Source organism: Pimephales promelas, chromosome 21 (genome assembly GCF_988280905.1).
Source record: "Pimephales promelas chromosome 21, fPimPro1.hap1.1, whole genome shotgun sequence".
Lineage (NCBI taxonomy): Eukaryota > Metazoa > Chordata > Actinopteri > Cypriniformes > Leuciscidae > Pimephales > Pimephales promelas.
In genome coordinates this window covers 14293444-14313140 of record NC_142789.1, presented here as the reverse complement: position 1 = coordinate 14313140, position 19697 = coordinate 14293444, and the positions used below count along the sequence as shown (strand labels likewise).

The following is a 19697-nucleotide window of genomic DNA, read 5'->3' as shown; positions in this document are numbered from 1 at the left end:
AAACAACAGAACTGTCAAGTATATAAACGTTTCTGGTTGATGGCCGGATCAAGCTACAAATTCAAGCAGTTTACACATAAAATAGGCCTAAAAGGTTTATGCAGCTGTCACGTAATGCTGCTACTCTGCCAAATACAACATCTGCTGGCTTTCTACTAAAACAACACAACAGCATGTGCAGCTGTAACCAGAAACAAAGCAGGGTTACTTTATTGCCATTTAAAATAGTTCAAAATAAAATAGCAAGATTATTAAAGATTAAGTGGAAATTTGAGTTACGTGTTGGCCAGATATGATCATGCTATTAAAGGAGTAGTTCACTTTAAAAAAACAAACAAACTTTGGCTGATAATTTACTCACCCCCATGTAATCCAAAATGTCCATATCTTTCTTTCTTCAGTCGAAAAGACATTAAAGGGATAGTTCACTTTGAAATTAATTTTTGATATGTTTTAGCTTACCTCAGGGGCATCCAAGATTTAGGTGTCTTTGTTTCCATAGTATTTTTAATTTTGACATTTTTCAGTCAAACCGTTCTTGTCTATCAGTCATACACTGGAGGTTAAGGGGGTCCACCAAAGATCATGCACAGAGAAGTCAAAATTAAACGTGATTTAATGACTCGTAAATGTAAGTACACATTGATGGCCTAAGACACGAAACGAGCGGTTTTTGTGAGAAAACGAACAGTATTTATATTGTTTTTACCTCGCGTAATCACAGTGACGTCCAAGTGATCTGAATCAGTTGTGCAATGTCCAACTGAACTGAACTGAATCAGTTCAATGTTACGCCGGAAGTGATCGCTTGCGTGTGACGTCACTCAATATTTACACAGAGATTTCGGAAGTTTTACCTTTTACTAAACATATTTAGATATACCAAAATCGTCTTCCATTGCGGTTTCCCGTATATCTATACATGTTTAGTGAAAGGTAAAACTTCCGAAATCTCTGCATAAACAAAGAGTGACGTAGGCGCGCAAGCGATCACTTCCGGCGCATGCGCAGACCGAAGTGCCCGTGCCGTCAGATCATTTTGCATTGGCTATGATTACAAGAGGTAAAAACGATATAAATACTGTTCGTTTTCTCACAAAAACCGCTCGTTTCGTGTCTTAGGCCATCAATGTGTACTTACATGTTCGAGTCATTAAATCATGTTTAATTTTGACTTCTCTGTGCATGCTTTTTGGTGGACCCCCTTAGCCTCCAGTGTATGACTGATAGACAACAACGGTTTGATTGAAAAATGTCAAAATTGAAAATACTGTGGAAACAAAGACACCTACATCTTGGATGCCCTTGAGGTAAGCTAAAACATAGTAAAAATTAATTTCAAAGTGAACTATCCCTTTAAGGTTTTTGATGAAAACATTCCAGGATTTTTCTCCATATAATGGAGTTCAATGGGAACCAAACGGTTCAAAGTCCAAAAGACAGTGACTCTCCTGTTCCTGACTCTCCTGTTCGAACTCGTTCATCAAAATGACACGAAAAAAAAATTGTTCATTTTGATGAACGAGTTTGAACAGGAGAATCACGAAGGTGCATCACAGAACTGAGCAAGGCGACCATTTGAGCTTATAAAACTTAAACTTTGTTGTTGTTTTTTTTGTTTTAATGAGCGATCGTTTCGCTTGATAAGATTCTTATTCTTCGTCTGGAATTGTTCAAAGCCCTTTGAACAGTTTCCAGTTTGCACTGAAACTGTCTTTTGGACCTTGAACCTTTTGGTGCAGTAAAGTGCATTATATGGTGAAAAATTCTGGAATGTTTTCATCAAAAACCTTAATTTCTTTTCGACTGAAGAAAGAATGACATGGACATCTTGGATGACATGGGGGTGAGTAAATTATCAGCAAACGTTTTTTTTTTTTTTTTTTTTTTAAGTGAACTACTCCTTTAAGTGTAACAACAACAACAATCATAAAGCCGTTGGCGCCCTTTGCAGGCATTAATATTTCAAGTTGATTATGTTAATATGTTCATTGCATTATGCATTTTAATAGCATTCTTCAATAATATCGATGTCACAGTCTGTCGTCTTCACCTGTTTGTCCCGTCATCTGCACTTGAAGTAAAGTGTTTGCATTGAAGTATCTGGCTCATCTGTCTTCCTCATCCACCTGCACTTCCTCCACACCCGTGACAGAACGATCGACAAGGACTGAAGGAAACTGAGGGAACTAAATACACAGGGGAATCAAACATAATGATGTGCCCAACAGGTGAAAATGATGAACAGACGAGGAACAGGTGGCTGATGAGGGAGTGAGTTCGGGAGTAGAGACAAGAGGATCCTGGGAAGTGTAGTGCAGATGACGAGACAGACTGGTGCAGACGGAGGACTGTGACAATCATAGATTACTTGCTTTTGATACTTTATTTTAACCAATTATTATAGCCTCACTATTTATTTATGTGTATTTTAAGTCATTTTATAGGCCATATTGTTCACTTCACTTAGGTCTATTTTTTGAAGTACAAAGACTTAAATAGTATTTTCTTATAAAACATGCTACAATAATATGTTTTATTTACAGCTCTTTTTTATTTTCTATTTTTTGTATTTATTTTTTACAGTCAAGTTCAGTGAACGATTCATTCTTTTGAGTCGATTCTTTAATATGAACTCGGACGAGATAGTTCACAAAACAAAACAAAATCTGAATGTGTTCACGAAAAGGAATGATCCAGTTGTTGAGTACAACAACATACACATGATCCGTTATGAAAGGCACACGGGTTTGGAACAGCAAAGGTGAGTGAAGGAAGACAGAAATGTAATTTTGGATGAAGTAGCCTACTCAAATGTCTCAATGATTGGATTTAATAAATCCAATAAGATGCTTGGCATATTCGTTTAACTTCCACTGTGACAACAACAAACAAAGTCACAGATGCATTGTGATAACACTGAAGATCACTAAATAATAACTGATTTGCAAATAAACGACTATAGAAAATGCTTCTCATGCAACATGTGTGTGATGTGCACGTGAACGCAGCATTCAGCAGACGAGAATGACGTCATGGTCCTGTTACTGTATCTGTACTTGCCTAAAGGAGGACAACTAGGAGTGCTAGAAAAATATAACGTGCTCTGTATGATGTAAAATGGTGTTGAACGTTCAATCCAATGATATAGTGCGGGGTAGATATTTTAGACATCGATCTCCCCCCTTATACTCACAGCACTGCAGATAAATTAGTTTCCAGGGTCTAACATGGTTTTTGCTTGCGCTTTTGAAAGACACTGGTGTCTCAGTGTTTACTGAGATTTCCTCTGCAGCTGTCGCCATCACTGCATTTATATATCCCATCTCTCGCATGCATTACTGGAAGCGCATGATGAAGCGCGTGCGCGTCGGCTTCAACCCTGTAGCTTTTACAATATTAATGATAAGGAAAAAGAAGAATAACAGAAAAGTGAAACTAAAATAAAACGCAAACATTGGTGAATTTTTTTTTTTTTTTTAAATTAAACTGTTCTGAAACATAACTTTACGCAGTTGCTGTGGGATAACTTGAATGAATATTTGGTTATTAAAATAAAGAATTATTCATTTAAAATACATAATATATACAATATAGCCTGCTTATGGTGTGAGTGATACTGTATATCATGATTTACTTCAGATATAACAATTAATACATGTATTTGGCATTTCAATTTAGTCCCGGAAATAAATGTCTATTAAAATCTATTAACCAAAATAAACCAAATCATACTTTAGGAGAGTTTCATATTAGTGATTGAGATTGACATTCCAGAAAGTCATCATAAAATGTTTTAAAACTTTTGTGTACATGAGCTCTATATCCCATGAGCATGCTTTCATCTTTATTTCATTGATTTCTCTTGATAATAAACTTTACCCTTTTATCAGAGCAATTAGATGTTAAATCAAAGAGCTTTAAGTCAGCATTAGCCTTTTTTAATACTCTCCTCAAAGAGTTTTTAGGGAAGGCGGTGACCTTTTCCCTTTTCTGTTTATGACTGCAATAATTAAAGACATTTATAACAAAACAGATTCGAATAACTCTCTTCAGGATTGTCTAATAACAACTAGTGATTATTATTATATGCGTATGAAAGAAATATAATGGGATAACAGAGCAGCTAAATAGAAATAAGTAAAACTATCTAAATAAGCATACTTAAATGGCTTGAAGCCAGCATGTCAAAACAGATATTACAAGACAGATTTTATTATTAAGAGGGTGTCAGAAGCTTAAGGCAATTTTTTGTTCAGAGACTTCCTAGAGGAAACAAATGAACTCTTGAGGAAAATGAAGGAGATTGCTTTAGCCTAAACACCTATGAAAGAAGCATATGTGCCAGTTGGTGGGGTCATTAGTTATGTTAAAGTGCCCATGATACTATTTTAAAGTTTTCTTAATTTTAGCTCCTAAAATGGACCCTATTTTAACTTGCTAAGCGCAAGGTCTAAAATGCAGGGCACAGTGCATACTTAATCTGCTTCAGCTAGTTTAATGACGGGGAAAATGGTTGGGGCTTCCGGCGCATGGTCTAAATGGGTTGTCCCTATTCTCTTAAAGGGATAGTTCACTTTGAAATTCATTTTTGATATGTTTTAGCTTACCTCAAGGGCATCTAAGATGTAGGTGTCTTTGTTTCCGCAGTATTTTTAATTTTGATATTTTTAGGTCTAACCGTTCTTCTCTATCAGTCATATATTGGAGGTATATGGGGTCCACCTCAAAGAGCATGCACAGATAAGTCCAAATTAAACATGATTTAATGACTTGTAAATGTAAGATCTAAACATATTTAGATATACAGGAAATTGCAATGGAAGACAATTTCGATATATCAACAGACAACGTTGATTTTTTTTTTCCCCGCAACAGCGCAATAAATCACTTCCTGCGCTTTTTCGACGCTTGCGCAGACCGAAGCGCCCGTGCCTTCAGATCACTTGGACGTGGCTGTGGTTAAAAGAGGTAAAAAACAATATAAATTCTGTTCGTTTTCTCACACAAACCGCTCGTTTCCTGTCTTAGGCCATCAGTGTGTACTTACATTTATGAGTCATTAAATCATGTTTAATTTGGACTTCTCTGTGCATGCTCTTTGAGGTGGACACCATATATCTCCATTATATGACTGACAGAGAAGAACGGTTTGACCTAAAAATATCAAAATTGAAAATACTGTGGAAACAAAGACACCTACTGTACATCTTGGATGCCCTTGAAGTAAGCTAAAACATATCAAAAATTCATTTCAAAGTGAACTATCCTTTTAATGAGTAATGGATTTGATTTGAGCGTAATGTGCAATAAACCAATCAGAGTCATCTCTCATTCCCTTTTTCCCTTTTTGGCGGATTCACTATTTGCATTACAATAAGCTTTAAAACTGAGCGCTTCTGAAACGGATCTGCTCATGCGCGAGGTTAGAGCGTGTAAGCAGACCATCTACGGGACAAGCCGGATTCCACCATATCTTTAGGTATACAATAATAATCTTTTACACTGCAATCATTTATATTTATATTTAATATTTAGCATGTGTCTGTGCTGCTGCACGTCCCTGTGTGTGTTTAATAAGCAGTGTATGCACGTTGTGGACCCGCCTATAGGCACACTTTACTAACACTCCCTTTAAATAACAAAACTAAATCATTGACTTTAGACCAAAAAAATCAGTTGGTCATTGGTGCAGTTTATTTCTGTTGCCTCAAAATAGAAACACACCTCTTTTTCAGACCAGCACGCCCATACAAACAAATGGCCGCAAATGCATTTGCTATTTAAACAACTTGATGCAGGATGTGAAAATGATAACTGCGTTGGGCTGAAACTTGGAAAAAGAAAAAAAAAAAAAAAAAAAAAAACACTTGCCTGGCTCTTCATTGCGCCGGGTGTATGATAGGGCCAAATACTGTATGTTTACATGCACCAAGGTCAAAAAGCACTTTAATTTTCTCATTTTTTTAAAATCACATTTTTTCTCGCAGTGTCAGAAACGGTTCAATCACGTGCAATTAATCTGCTCTGATTGTTTAGATTGTCCTGTTTGTTGTGATTGGTCTACCATTTATGGCATGTGTCAGAAACTAAACACTCAATTACCATATCTGAGGCTTCCTCAGCACTTGCATACACAGTGATACAAACAGTAATGATGGTGTCAGTTTTACCTTATTAATTCGAGCCTGAGTATGATAATTGAAAGTAGCTGATCAACCTGAACCACCATTGCAAGTGGATTTGCCTTCGCAGCACAGAAAACGATGTCTTCTCAACATGTCGGACAACACAAACCAAACTTTTCCAAGCCTCAGCTACAGTACAACTACAGTGTTTGAGGGCAAATCAAAGAAAATGTTGTTAACAGGCAGCCAATAGGCTGGAGCTATGCAAATGTGCTACAACCCACAGGTTCATGCAGGAAGAAAGACTGGAATTGCTGGCAACTCGTTTCAGGCAGTTCAGAATCAATTCTTTCTTTTAGGAGACAATAACTCCAATAAACTTGCACTTTGATCTTTTAAATTTTGTAAACCTTTCACATTCACAAAAAGCTATATTATACACTACATAAACGGTAATATCAAAAAAAAAAAAAAAAAAAAGAATAATAGGGACATTTTAACACAAGGCAATTTCCAGCTAACATCAGAATCACATTAATAAATACATATACTTGACAGAAAAAATGCAGCGTTTCTTTCTCAAGGTAGTGATATAGTCTTGAGTGAGAAATGAAAAGAGATTGATGTTCAAATAGATGTTATTTCAGCACTGGTATTTATTGCCTTAGGATCAGTGGCATACAAATTAAGCAGAAAAAAAAAATAACATGCATGTTAAATCCTCTCTACCCTTATTACAGTTAAGTGCATTTTGAATATCGCATTATATCGCTCCTCATTTAAGATATTCTTTTCTCAAACATACCGTGAATTGAATAAAACCTTCCACCCATTTAAACAGCGAGAGCGTGTTCACATTGCCCATCCATTAGGTGCTTTCTGACCCATGTGGGTCCACAAGACATCAAACTAAAGACAACACAATTATATTTAATGCCCCACTGGGTATAAAAAGTCTGGATTCAACCCCTGTAGTGCATTGAGACAAAACTTAAATGCCATTCAGTGTAGGACAATGAATGCACTAAAATGCCATTTAGTACGTGCCACCAAGCACACTCACGTGAATTATGTTCAAAAGTGTCCTTCTCCAAAATGGGTGTACATATACAAGAATGATTTAACATGCACTCCATTTACAATAGTACACATTTCAGTATAAAGTGATGCCAAACATAGAAAAATACTGGGGAAAACTGTTTACAGATCTACGCTACATGGGTGTTAATTACACGGCCCTCTGGAATACTCAATTCTGATTTGCATCAGCTGTCAGATATTTCCATTCACCTATAGCAACGCTGCATGTATATTAATCGGCTCATCTGAGAACATTTATTGTCGCTCTGAAAATTGTAATCAATAAGAATCCATGCGATCTGGAATTTTGTGTAAATGCGATCCCCATGCAAATTTCGCAATGGGTTCAGTTGGTAATGCACATTTTGTGTTAGTGATGCTTCATTTATGTATTCTATTGAAATAATGATAGATCTGTTTTGCCTGTAAAATTTCTTTAATTTTACCATACCTGTAATATATAAAGACCAACTTGAACCTCCAGTGAAATCTGGGTGGGGAAATCTTTCACCCTCATGCAAAACTCCCAAATCGCATGCATTCCAATTGAAATAAATGGATTTCAGAAATAAGCGAACAACCAGACACTTACATGCAAACAAAACTTGCACCATCTTGTGTCTTAGTTTTCAGTTGTACTGAAAATTACATCAGATGACTTAAATATTATTAATAATAAACAAACATCTATTTATATATTTGCAGAGTAGCCGTGTAATATGGGAAACAATGTATAGTTGGCCAGTCGTTTTCGCAAACAAACCCCTTCCTCTCCGCATAGGGGTCCTGATAGCCCTACTGGGGTTTATTTAGTGGCCAATGCGGTGACACTTTACTTGAAGGGGTGTACATGACACCTTCATAATCATGACATGTTATGAATTAAGGAAGTTGTATGCATGTTTGTGACAACGGTCATTAAGTGTCATTCGCTCAGTTACATTTTTAATGCAAATATGACATTGTTTGAAATGTCTTTGTTATGACACCTTGACATAAACTAATACATCATAACCTGTCAGTGTCTTTGTCATGACAACTTGACATTACTAAGACAACTCAACCTGTCATAAACATGACATAGCAGATTAATTATCAAACTTAAGAAAGCACCTAGCTTTATTGGTTAACATAACATTAAACTATCAGGTGGTTGGTTTTGACATTGGCTGTCATGAGGCCTTTATAACTTTTTAATGACAAATTCAATTACTACCACTGTAGTTGAGGTCACGGAAAATATTCATGACACACTTATAATGGCCTCATGACAGCCAATGTCAAAGTAAACCATAATGACAGTTTAACTTAATTTTATGTCAAGACACTGACAGGTTATGATGTTATGGTTTAGGTCAAGATGTCATAACAAAGACATCTTAAACAATGTCATATTTGCATTAAAAATGTCATTATTGAGCGAAAGACACTTAATGACAGTTGTATAAACCTTACTTCATATTCAAGACAAATGTCATGTCATGGTTATGAAGGCATCATGACAGTTTAATGAACACCCCTTCAAGTAAAGTGTTACCTCAAATGCTGGTTGATTTTACATTGTCCCTTATACATGTTCGCTTGTATGCAGTTAGTATTTCAGTTGTGGGATATTTCACTGAGAAACAACAGTTTGTGCAATTTCAGTGTCTGACATTCAATAAGAACGAATCGCCTACTATTCTAAATCTAAATAAGTCTAACTCTCTTCTTTATTCTAATCTAAATAAAAACATGCAACTTGCAGCTGCAGTCTGAAAAGATTCCACATGATAAAAAATTCATACAAATGCTCCACAATACAAACAGTCAAGACATAACTGAACCTGAAAATTCTCTTGGGCTAACAAAAAATATGAGCCAGATTAAATTATCAGTATTTACATATACTTAGAAAATAAAATAAATAAATAAAAGAGCACACATTTTAAGAGCAAGTTAACAGTTTAAGAGTTCATTTTAGTGCAATGCAAATGAACTTGACTCTTCTGGGTTGTGTAGTAGTATTCCAGCAGTAGAGGAGTTCACAGAATTTCTCCATGTGCAAATGAAGGATTGTCATAATAACCAAGGAAATGATGCTAACTGTGTTAAATGCAGAAATGATGCACAGTTTTAAATGGCTGCTCTCTAAAAATATGTTTCTGGGGCTTACTAAACAGATTAGAAACAATGAAAAAAAGGAGAAAGATTTTTTCTTTTACAAACTTTTCAAATAATGTCTCCACAACTTAAAAATTATAAATAAGCACAACCACAGTACAAAATATTTTGGTAAATGTTTGGTATTTAAAATCTCTGAGTGCAAATTGCTGCTCTAAAAGCATATGACTCATTTGAAGGCACGTAAATAAATTAAAGCTGGGTCAAACTAGATTCCCTGAATTTTATATTTCTAATTGAGCTGTTTTTCATACTTAAAAGGCAAGTGTAGTATCTAAAGTAAAAGGGAAGTCATTAGTTGCTCACCACACTCGTATTTCTCTCCAAAATAGTTAATAGAGAAACAACATTAGTGCAAATGCTGACAACAAATACACTGGATAGCAGAATCAAAAAAAAAAAAAAAAAAAAAAGACATTACCATGATGTTACCATGACCCCACACACTCCGTTATGACAACATACAGTACATCTGCACTGTTTGCCTAGCTTATATATTCACCAATCAGATGCAGACTCATTCACACCTCTTGAAGACTTGCCTTTGTTTGCCTGGGATTTATGGACTTTAAACTTGCTTTCTAACCCTATGACTTTCATCCCCAAAATTATTAGCATGTTTCTAATTATACCACTACTTTATTGCCAGAGAGTTTCAGTTAATCATTACCCTGAATTCTTGTTTCGTTGATTTGACCTGTCTAACATCAACTTTAATTGGTTTACCTGTTAAAAAAAAAAACCCAAGACATTTGTACAAACATTATTGAAACAGATATTTTGTTCCATTGCTATTTGTCTAGATTCGGAAACAAACGCCCCTGAGAGACTGTCAGTATCACACGCCGCTGCTGCGTCCTTCCTTTTTACTATCAGTAAGATTTGCATTATGAAGTCCGACTCCATGTTAAATGTGGATCACACCATTTCCCGTTTTCCAAATGTCATTGATTCCCATCTGTAAAATGGTGAGCTAGACTAGCAAATAAAATATATTCGAAAATATTTTGAAACATGTTTTTTCAATAAAAAAAAAATAAAAAAAACTATTTTGAGTCACGACTTCCAGTCATCCTCTGGGGTTTATGTGACTGGAAACGTTGGTGATAAACTTGCTGGTGTTTTTTTCTTTTTTTTTTTTTCTTTCTCAGAACAAAAAGTCTCGACCCCGTGAGTTATAGAGTTTAGCTCTCTGAGTCTTTTCTCATTAATCTTCCCAGCCTGATGTTAGAAACCACAAAAGGCTGAACCATTTTTGAATGTTATTAAAGGAACAAAAACAATAACTTAGTAATTGCCTGAAGAATTTTTTCTGGTGAACATTAGGTAAATAGTGCACTTCATAATGATTTCCCCTAGTTCTCAAAGTGTCTTCAGATCCCTCTGAAACGTGTGTCAGTTAGAAGATCCCAGGGTTTGCGTCATATTCTGACCCCATGTGGTCTCTTTCCAGATGTTATTGTGGCTTGTCATTTTAATTCTCAAACAGGTCGAGTCCACTTTGTATGAGTTTCTCAGCTGAACTGATGGCGCTGGACACCAGAGTAAGGGACTGGTTGACGCTGTTGTGCCAGGGGACCTCCAGGGCATCCTTCAGGACAGAGAAGCGTGGAGCTTGTCTGCTCAAGCTATACAGAATGTTCCTGAGAGAGAGAGTGAGTGAGTGAGTGAGAGAGAGAGAGAGAGAGAGAGAGAGAGAGAGAGAGAGAGAGAGAGAGAGAGAGAGAGAGAGAGAGAGAGAGAGAGAGAGAGAGAGAGAGAGAGAGCAGGTTTAAGAATTCAAAGAGGTTCAAAGAGGTTAAAAAAAATCCACAAATGGTTCACATACCTAATTCTCCTGTGTGTGATGAGTGATGGCTCTTGGTTAGAGGCATTTATTCAGAAGACTCGTCTCTTAAGCCATAAGTATAATTTGGTTTTTACGCGAGTATGCGTGTTCTGTACGAGCACTTTCCGATTTTCTGTAACCATGCTTACTTTGTAAGCACAGTTTGAAAGCGCACTTAATTTGTTTTGCATTAGTCCATTGTTCCACAAGGAGGCAACATGGGCCCTGAGTCGTTTCACAGTTTAAACTAAAAATACTAAAAATAAAAATCAAGCTTAGCGTCAGTCAGCGTCACGTCAGTCAAGCTCACATCAGCTGATTCTCAACTGATCCATGTCTACATATAAGAATACAATGCCTACCAAAGCACCCCCCCCCCACACACACATATATATATATATATATATATATATATATATATTAATGCTGTCAAACGATTAAAATATTTAAGTGCGATTAATCACATTAATGTCATAGTTAACTCGCAATTAATCACACATTTTTATCTATTCTAAATGTCTCTTGATTTCTTTTTGTCCCATTCTGTTTTCTAATTTTAATGCTCTTATCTACATGGAAAAGTGGATCGGCTAGCTTTGTGCAAATGTTTTTTATTTTTTATTTTTATTGAAAACACCATTGGCATAATAAAGTATTCAATTTCACACTAACATTCTCACTTGGAGCAAATAATCTCTCAATGTAACACTGTCCATCAATAAAAGGGTGAAAGAAATACTGACGAGGTCCTGATGTTGACGAGAGGGCGGAGAATTCACATCAGCTGTGTGTGTGCTTGGCCATCATCAAGCGGTATTTCAGACTGGACGTGCTGCGATGATGATAGCTCAGTTCACAACGACAAAACACACAGATCACTTTGGTCTTGTCAATGGAACCATTTGGCAACTTTTTAAAAGTAAATTTTGCATTAGTCTGATTTTGATTGACATATATATATATATATATATATATATATATATCAAAATCAGACAAATATTTCTTTAATTACAGTATGTTGCACATAAATCATTGAACATTAATAATACCTGCAACACATTTATGTTGATTCTGTTCTGTTTACCCTAAGGGTTTTTCTCTTCTCCCTGCTCTTATCCATGCTAAGCTGAATGGATAGGCTGGGAGTTCTTGCCTAGAACCGAACCATAACACCAATCCAAACTGTTTGCTAATTGCCAATCATCTCTGATAATAATGGTTTTGACAGAACTAAAGAGACGGAACAACAACAACAACAACAGACGCCCGCATTAACAGGCACTTGTGTTATGAGATGTTATGAGGTTATGAGATAGGCGTTAACTTTAGTTTAAAAGAATACAAAGACATTTGTATCGGTCATAACTTCTGCAGAAAAATATCAAACTGAACAAAGATAAAAACTTTCCAAAGCGCATGTGTCCACCGCCTGCGGTCGTTCATGCATGCTATCAATAATATTAACAATAAATACAATTATGAGTAAATTATTATAAATACTGATAATACAAAATAATAGCAATAATACAAAATTAATTGAACAATGTGATGTTACAATGTTAAAAATGCTCAAACATTATGAATTATTGAATCATTTTATATCGGCACAAAATGACTTTAGAAAGCTCTTCTGAGGATGAGGATGTACCCGCGAGCACACGGTCCGATATAACAGAGAGCATATATACATCACAAAATCAATACCAATGTGTCTTAAAACAACCTTGGAGCAACCGCACATGTTTTCAACTGTAATCTGCAGAGAAATCACCTGAACTCCTGCATGACAATCATGACGATCAAAAGACGTTGGGACATTTTCTTCACGGTTCAGGGTCACACATTGATTTCTGTTTTTGGAGGTGTTTTAACCTGCTTCACACATCTAACCTTAATAAATGAAGCAATTCTTTATCTGTAAACAGGTCAACTAAAGTTGAGAATGAATCTATGACCTTCAGAGACCAAAGCTCATATGAAATCCATATCATGAACTCTATCTTGGTAACTGAAAGGTGGAAATCACATGAGAACAGAGCTGCAATAAATATGTTAGCTTATAGTTTGTTATCATTTTAGCAGAATTATGAAGCTTTAAAAAGACAGTAAAGGGAAAGGCCTGGAGCCTTTCATCTGTGTCATATATTTAATGTGAAAGACTGAAATGTCCATATCTCAAGCACTTTTTCAATTCTTCCCAAAGGAAATGCTTATCCCGTTTTTGTTTGGCCTGTGAGTCATATCACTGAGAAAGTGACTCTCTTTAAATCATTTTTATTATAATTTTTATAGGAATGTTCTGGGTTCGATACAAGTTAAGCTCAGCATTGAAAGTTGATTACCACTCACTCACATACAGAATAAAGATGTACATAAGTCCTGCTTATAGTCCTAGGGATATTTCACTGCTGTCAAAATGGGCTTTCAATAAAAATATAGCAGAAGAAATACTTTTTATACAAACTTCTTATACAAACAAATACAAACTTTTAGTCATGATGCCGACGATTTGTATTGTTTGTGGGTGCAAGTGTTCAAATAGTAAATGTTTGGGGGGAGTGAGTTATTTTCAATTTCTAGTAAACAATCTAGAGAATTGTAGGCAGAGGCAAAGGCTGCAAAAAATCATAAATATGGAGAGAATGACGTGGAAATATGAAAAATAGGTGACGTTACACCATAAAGTGGGTTAAAAAGAACTCAAAAAATGTATTGCATTAAATATGAGTTTATTAGTTGTATGTTTTAATGGACATTTTTTTTTAATCTTTGGTAATTTTTAGTAACTTTTGCTAATTTGTCTTTTGATATTTTAGATGGTGATCATGGATTTGTTAATAATGCAAGACACTTATCGCAAGTCACGTCTAATCATGATTAAGCAATCAGTAATTGAGTCGTGTCTGTGATGAGAAGATACATCTGGGAACTTAGTGTGGTAGTATATTTTAAGAAGGCAAATGTCTGCTTTGTATGTGCTGTGTTGCATAGGCCTACTTCATTTCACAAGGGACTACTATTTTATGTAAACAGCTGCAAGTTACATCTCCTCCCTCCTTTGTTCCATGACTTCCATCCATCCAAGTTACTGGGTTTACAGGTTTTATGACTTTTTGTAATGGCGATGAATTAAAAAAAAAAACAACTTTTACCAAAAGCACGACTTTCACAATCCTGATCTTTAGATGCAACAAAAGACTTGTTAAACTAACAGTCCACACTATTAAGTTGTGCAGGTTGTTAAATCATGTTCAATTCTGGTCCTTTTTTACAATTTCAGTCATACTCTCTTTACACCAACTTTTGCTGGAGCTATTTTTATAGATCTCTCTACGAAGTCTTTGATATTGATCTGGGGTACCGGGTAACACAACCCCCTACTTTGTTTTTAATGGAGAAAGAGTTCTCCAACAAATCGAGTTTAACGTACACAGCAGAGTGTCCCGTATGGGTCCAGATATCATCTATTATAACCTTTATTTTAGCAGGAAAAAAAGCAAGAGCGTCCTGGCCAAGACTAACAGACACAGCTTGTTTGATTTTAACAAATAACACAGCGCATTCTCACCCCAAGGCGTCACCTTTGACCATGCTTCAATATTTGACGTTTTAGGCGCCCTTTAGCGTCACTTACATGACGCGATCCTACGGCGTCATCTAACTGACGCTAAAGGAAAGCGTCTGTTAGAGGACGCGGTTAGGTTTAGGTGTGGGGTGGGGGTAGGGTACACGCGATCCTAGGGCGTCATCTAACTGACGCTAAAGGGCCCCTAAAGCGTCAGATATTGAAGCATGTCCAAATGCTTCCCAAGGCGTCAGTTAAGTGACGCCTTGGGGGTGAGAATGGGCTGGTATGTATTGATGGATGTTATCCAGCCCATTCTCACTCCCAAGGCGTCACCTAACTGACGCCTTGGGAAGCATTTGGACATGCTTCAATATCTGACGCTTTAGGCGCCCTTTAGCGTCAGTTTGATGACGCCAACCGCGTCCTCTAACAGACGCTTTCCTTTAGCGTCAGTTAGATGACGCCGTAGGATCGCGTCATGTAAGTGACGCTAAAGGGCGCCTAAACCGTCAAATATTGAAGCATGGTCAAAGGTGACACCTTGGGGTGAGAATGCGTTGTACATACACATATACACAATCATATACATAGAGATAAGATGTGCTCCTACAGTAGTCAGATTCAAATCCAGACTCAAAACACATCTGTTTAGCTGTGCATTTACTTAACTTGCCTTGCACAAACACAAGCAAATCCAATCAAATTTTAATATCAATAGATACCTAGTTAAAACATCTACAGCCCGATGTTTCATTCTCCAAATAATCATTTAAACTGCTTTGAAAATGTCCAATGAAACCAGCTGCCTAAGTTTAAATGTGCTTAGCAAATTACTCCAGGCAGAGGGAGCAACACATTTAAATGCCTTTTCCTGGGACCTATAGCTACAAACATACTTTTTACAGATGTAGGTATAAAAATATGAAGTATGATCAGCGTAATAATGAAAATTTACATTATGAACATTTTGATCAATTTTATTTATATATAGAGTAAATAGGAACGGTCCTAGGACTGACCCCTGTGGCACACCTTTAGTTACATTGAATGAACTAGATATAAAATCTTCTGCCTGTACACATTTAATTCAGTTTGAGAGATTTTGATGGTTGTGTGATCACACCATGACATATTTGTTATTTCAACGCATTCTCATCCTAGGGCGTGGCACATGGCACCCTGTAGTACTGGTACTCAGACCAGTCCACCCATGGGCGCACAGATGGGCACAGATGCATTTACTACTTAAACAACTTGGCACAGGACATGAAAATGATAACTGCGATGGGCTGAAACTACCAAAAAAATCACTAGTGTCGCACCTGGCACTGCATTGCGCTGAGCGTAAGATAGAACCCAATTTGTGGTCACATTTGCAAAAGGTCCATTGTCTTTTAAAAATAATGTACACTCTAAAAAAACAAAAAACAGTGGGTTATTTTTTTCTAAGCAAAAGCTGGGTTGAGTCTGCTGGATTATTTTGTTGGATTGTTTTTCCTATGGTTGGGTAGTTTTTGTGTTAGCCAGCCATTGGGTTAGTGGCTGGATCAATCTCACTCACAATACACTCCCCTCAACCTGCCCTTTCACGCAACAAGCCAACGGTGGCTTTACTACAACAACCCAGCTGGGTTGCACAGAATGTGGGCTTTTTGCAACCTCATCAGGGGAGAGCAACTCTTCATTAAAACGGTTTGTATAAATTTTTTATTTTGTCGATAAAGTCTATACTGTGCTGTAAATCATTTTATTTAATGCAACATTACATTATCAGTCGCCTCGCATATGGAAACGCCTTTTTTGAATAAATAAGCACTTTTATTTGTCCTTATACTGAATCTAATAAATTTGGATGTTAACTCTTACTTGTAACAAATCCTTCCCTCACGGGTCAAAATGACCCGAAGCCCTAAAATTATGCTTATTTATTTATTGTGCAGAAAACTTATTTTATTTCACTTTGATAATAATTGAAGAGTTCAGATGCAAAAGCCTCTAAGTGCCATTTGAAATTTTCTTCTAAAATGATCATTTTTATCAAGCTTGTATATTTAAGTTTAGTGATTTCACTTAAATGGCAATGATAATTACCTATTAATTGTTATTTAAGTGAAATTACTGAACTTAAATATACAAGTTTGATAAAAATCATCATTAAAGAAGAAAATTTCAAATGGCATTTAGAGGCTTTTGCATCTGAACTCTTCAATTTTTCTTTTATTTTGTAGATTTGATCAATAAATAATAAATAAATAGTAATTTAAGCACATTCCTCACATTCTTAACCTAAATAATACAACATAATAACTCACAATTCAAGCATAAACATTTTATTTCAGCTCAAAGTATCTTACTCAAAATTGAGCATTTTTAAGTTTTTCTATGTGTACTGAAGCAGTCCTTGCATTCCATTCATTCCTGTGTTGGTTCAAATTACAAACAAACGACAAAAGTCCTAACAAAAATTGAAAAAATGACACGAGGGAAGGATGAGGGTTAAAATATGTTTCTATACTGTCTATACTGTATGTTTCTATACAAATCTATACTGTTTGTTTATGTGCAGGTTATAAAGAGCTTGTCACAATATCTTTCAGCTATGAAAAACGTGGAGCTGCAGCCTGAGGTTCGCAGCTCCCCCGCCGAACAGCGGCCCATCACCGGGCTCACACCACTCCGGCAACACACCACTGTGCTTAAGACTGGAATATACATGGGAAATAGAAGAAAACTAATCAAAGCACAGAGGAGAGAGTACTTTGAAAACTGTCTGCAGCGAGTTTTGGCCATAGTGCTTTTAGTTTGTTCATGTGAAAAAAAATATTTGCAAATAAAAGTTATTAAATATTTAACTTTTTGCAATTTCGTTTAATACTGTATAAGCAATTGTTGAGTTGTCACTCTATTCTACACTTTTTTATTCACATACACATGTATGTTGTTATAACTCAATGTATAAAGCACAGCTCACACAGAAGTCACTTTTAAACTTTCTCTTGGTCAATGAAATTGCTTGACCAACTTGAACCTGCAGTGAAATTTGTGTGGGGAAATATTTCGCCATCATGCAAATCCCAGATCACATGGATCTTTATTGAAATTAATGGATTTCATCCACAAACATTTAATCTGAGTTTGACTTTGAGTTGGTTTTGCACTATTCTCTGTTCGGTTTCTTGTTTCTTTACTGTTTGTTGCCATTTTTTTTTTGCGTAGATCTAGCCCCCAGTTTGTCCGCTATCATCGGTATTTTGTGGTTGTTTTATTTGTGGTTTTGGAGATTTCTGAAGTATTCTGGGTAATTTGTGATTTTGGATTTTTGTTCTTTAATAAATTACTGTCACACCTAAATCCAACTCTTTTTCATCCCCACACCAACTGCATGACAGTAAAGGGGAAGGTTTGTTTCAGTGAATAATGACTTAATTTTTTTTTCTGTTTGTTATAATTTTTTATCAAATCGGGTTGGAATATAGTCATATTGGCTACTTTTACGTTGTTTTTAATTCTTTTTAAGCTTGACGGCCCTTGGTTAACCACTGTAAATCACTGTATTGAAAATTACCACTGTAAAAAAGAAACAAACAGCATTAAACATTCTGCTGAATGTCATACAGGTTTGCAGTGACATGAGGGTGCGTAAATAATATCAAAATTGTAATTTTGGCTGAAACCAGGGTTCTCATGGCTCATCTGACACTTTACAAGCTGCTTCTGGGAGTGCTTATATCGTACAGAGAGAACAAAATCTTTTTTCCAATCCATTTTCAACTGCACCAATTTAATACATTGGTTAAAACTGATTAATAAACAGAGAGGCAAGTATTTAAAACAGGGGCTGAAACAATGAAGATCAGTAAGAGGGTGTTAATTCTCAGACCAGAACCCAAATAGATATAATGAGCAGGTACCCTAACGAGTCTCTCGCACTTCATCCGTTTGCTTCCTCTTCTGTTAATTTAATAAAAACCACTCCAGGACACACTGATTGGCGCTGATTACAATGTCGCTTTGATAATAACGGGACTCCTTCAGACCAGATTAGTAAAACCAACTGACGTCTACAGCGGCGTCAAGAGAAAAGTCAAAGCAGAAATGCAGAACCCAGGGTGTGCCTTAGACCTTGAGGATTGCTTGAAAGATCAAACTAGCTTTCCCCTAAACACAAAAAGCAGAAATAATCGGAGCGTCCATTCCTTTTTGATTGCACAGTGTTTTGCTGGTGACTCCATTATGAATCTAGCTGCAACCCAATTCCCATTAGATGCAGATCTGTAAAGGTGTGTGAGGTGTGTGTGTGAAGACAGTGGCTAAAGATCAGCCCTTTATTCTGTTGAGCTGAGGACTGAATCACAGTCGACTGACGCATTTACTTCTATTCCTTGCAATAGTGTTTTAGGGCATTATTCTGGCCAAAAGTCCTGCAGTTTTGAGATCTTGATCTAGATCAAGAAACCATTAACTATGCAATACAGGCCTGAACTTACTATTGTGCTTGACCCTTTTTCACTCTTCTTTGTATTTCCATGCCCCTAATCATAGCCATTGTCAGGAGAAACTACCAGGAACACTTGATATAAAGAAAGAATCTGTTTATTCATTTAAAGGGGTCATATAAGGGTACGTGCACTTTTACAGGTTGATTGTACTGAAATATGTGTTGGCAGTGCAACACAACCATCATAATGATACAGACTGATCTCATGAAATAGCGTGTGTATGACACGCCAATTCGTATTTCCATTTTTGGCGTGCTATCAACACGCATAATCGCTTTTCAGCATGTTTATGAACGCCGTTGACTTAACGTTATTACTGTATATATAAATATATGACCTACCTCTACCCCGTCCCTAAACCTAACCGTCACTGGGGTTAATAGCATTTATGAGTTTTCCCCTACCATCCTAGGAATAAAAAATATTGCTCC

The 19697-nt window shown here is 36.3% G+C and overlaps 2 protein-coding genes across 3 annotated transcripts in view; both read right to left on the bottom strand.

Moving 5' to 3' along the window:
• LOC120476142 (uncharacterized) overlaps window positions 1-3326 on the bottom strand; it is a 479146-nt gene extending 475820 nt beyond the window's left edge. The window contains 1 exon segment of the mRNA XM_089125368.1: window positions 3197-3326. Within this exon segment, the coding sequence (XP_088981494.1) occupies window positions 3197-3326 (130 nt within the window).
• Window positions 3327-6697: 3371 nt separating this feature from the next.
• Window positions 6698-19697, bottom strand: part of naaladl2 (N-acetylated alpha-linked acidic dipeptidase like 2) — a 368062-nt gene continuing 355062 nt past the window's right edge. For both annotated transcript variants that reach the window (XM_089124954.1, XM_089124955.1), the window contains exon 14: window positions 6698-11014. In XM_089124954.1, the coding sequence (XP_088981080.1) occupies window positions 10846-11014 (169 nt within the window). In that variant the 3' untranslated portion in view covers window positions 6698-10845. The remainder of the gene's footprint in view (window positions 11015-19697) is intronic.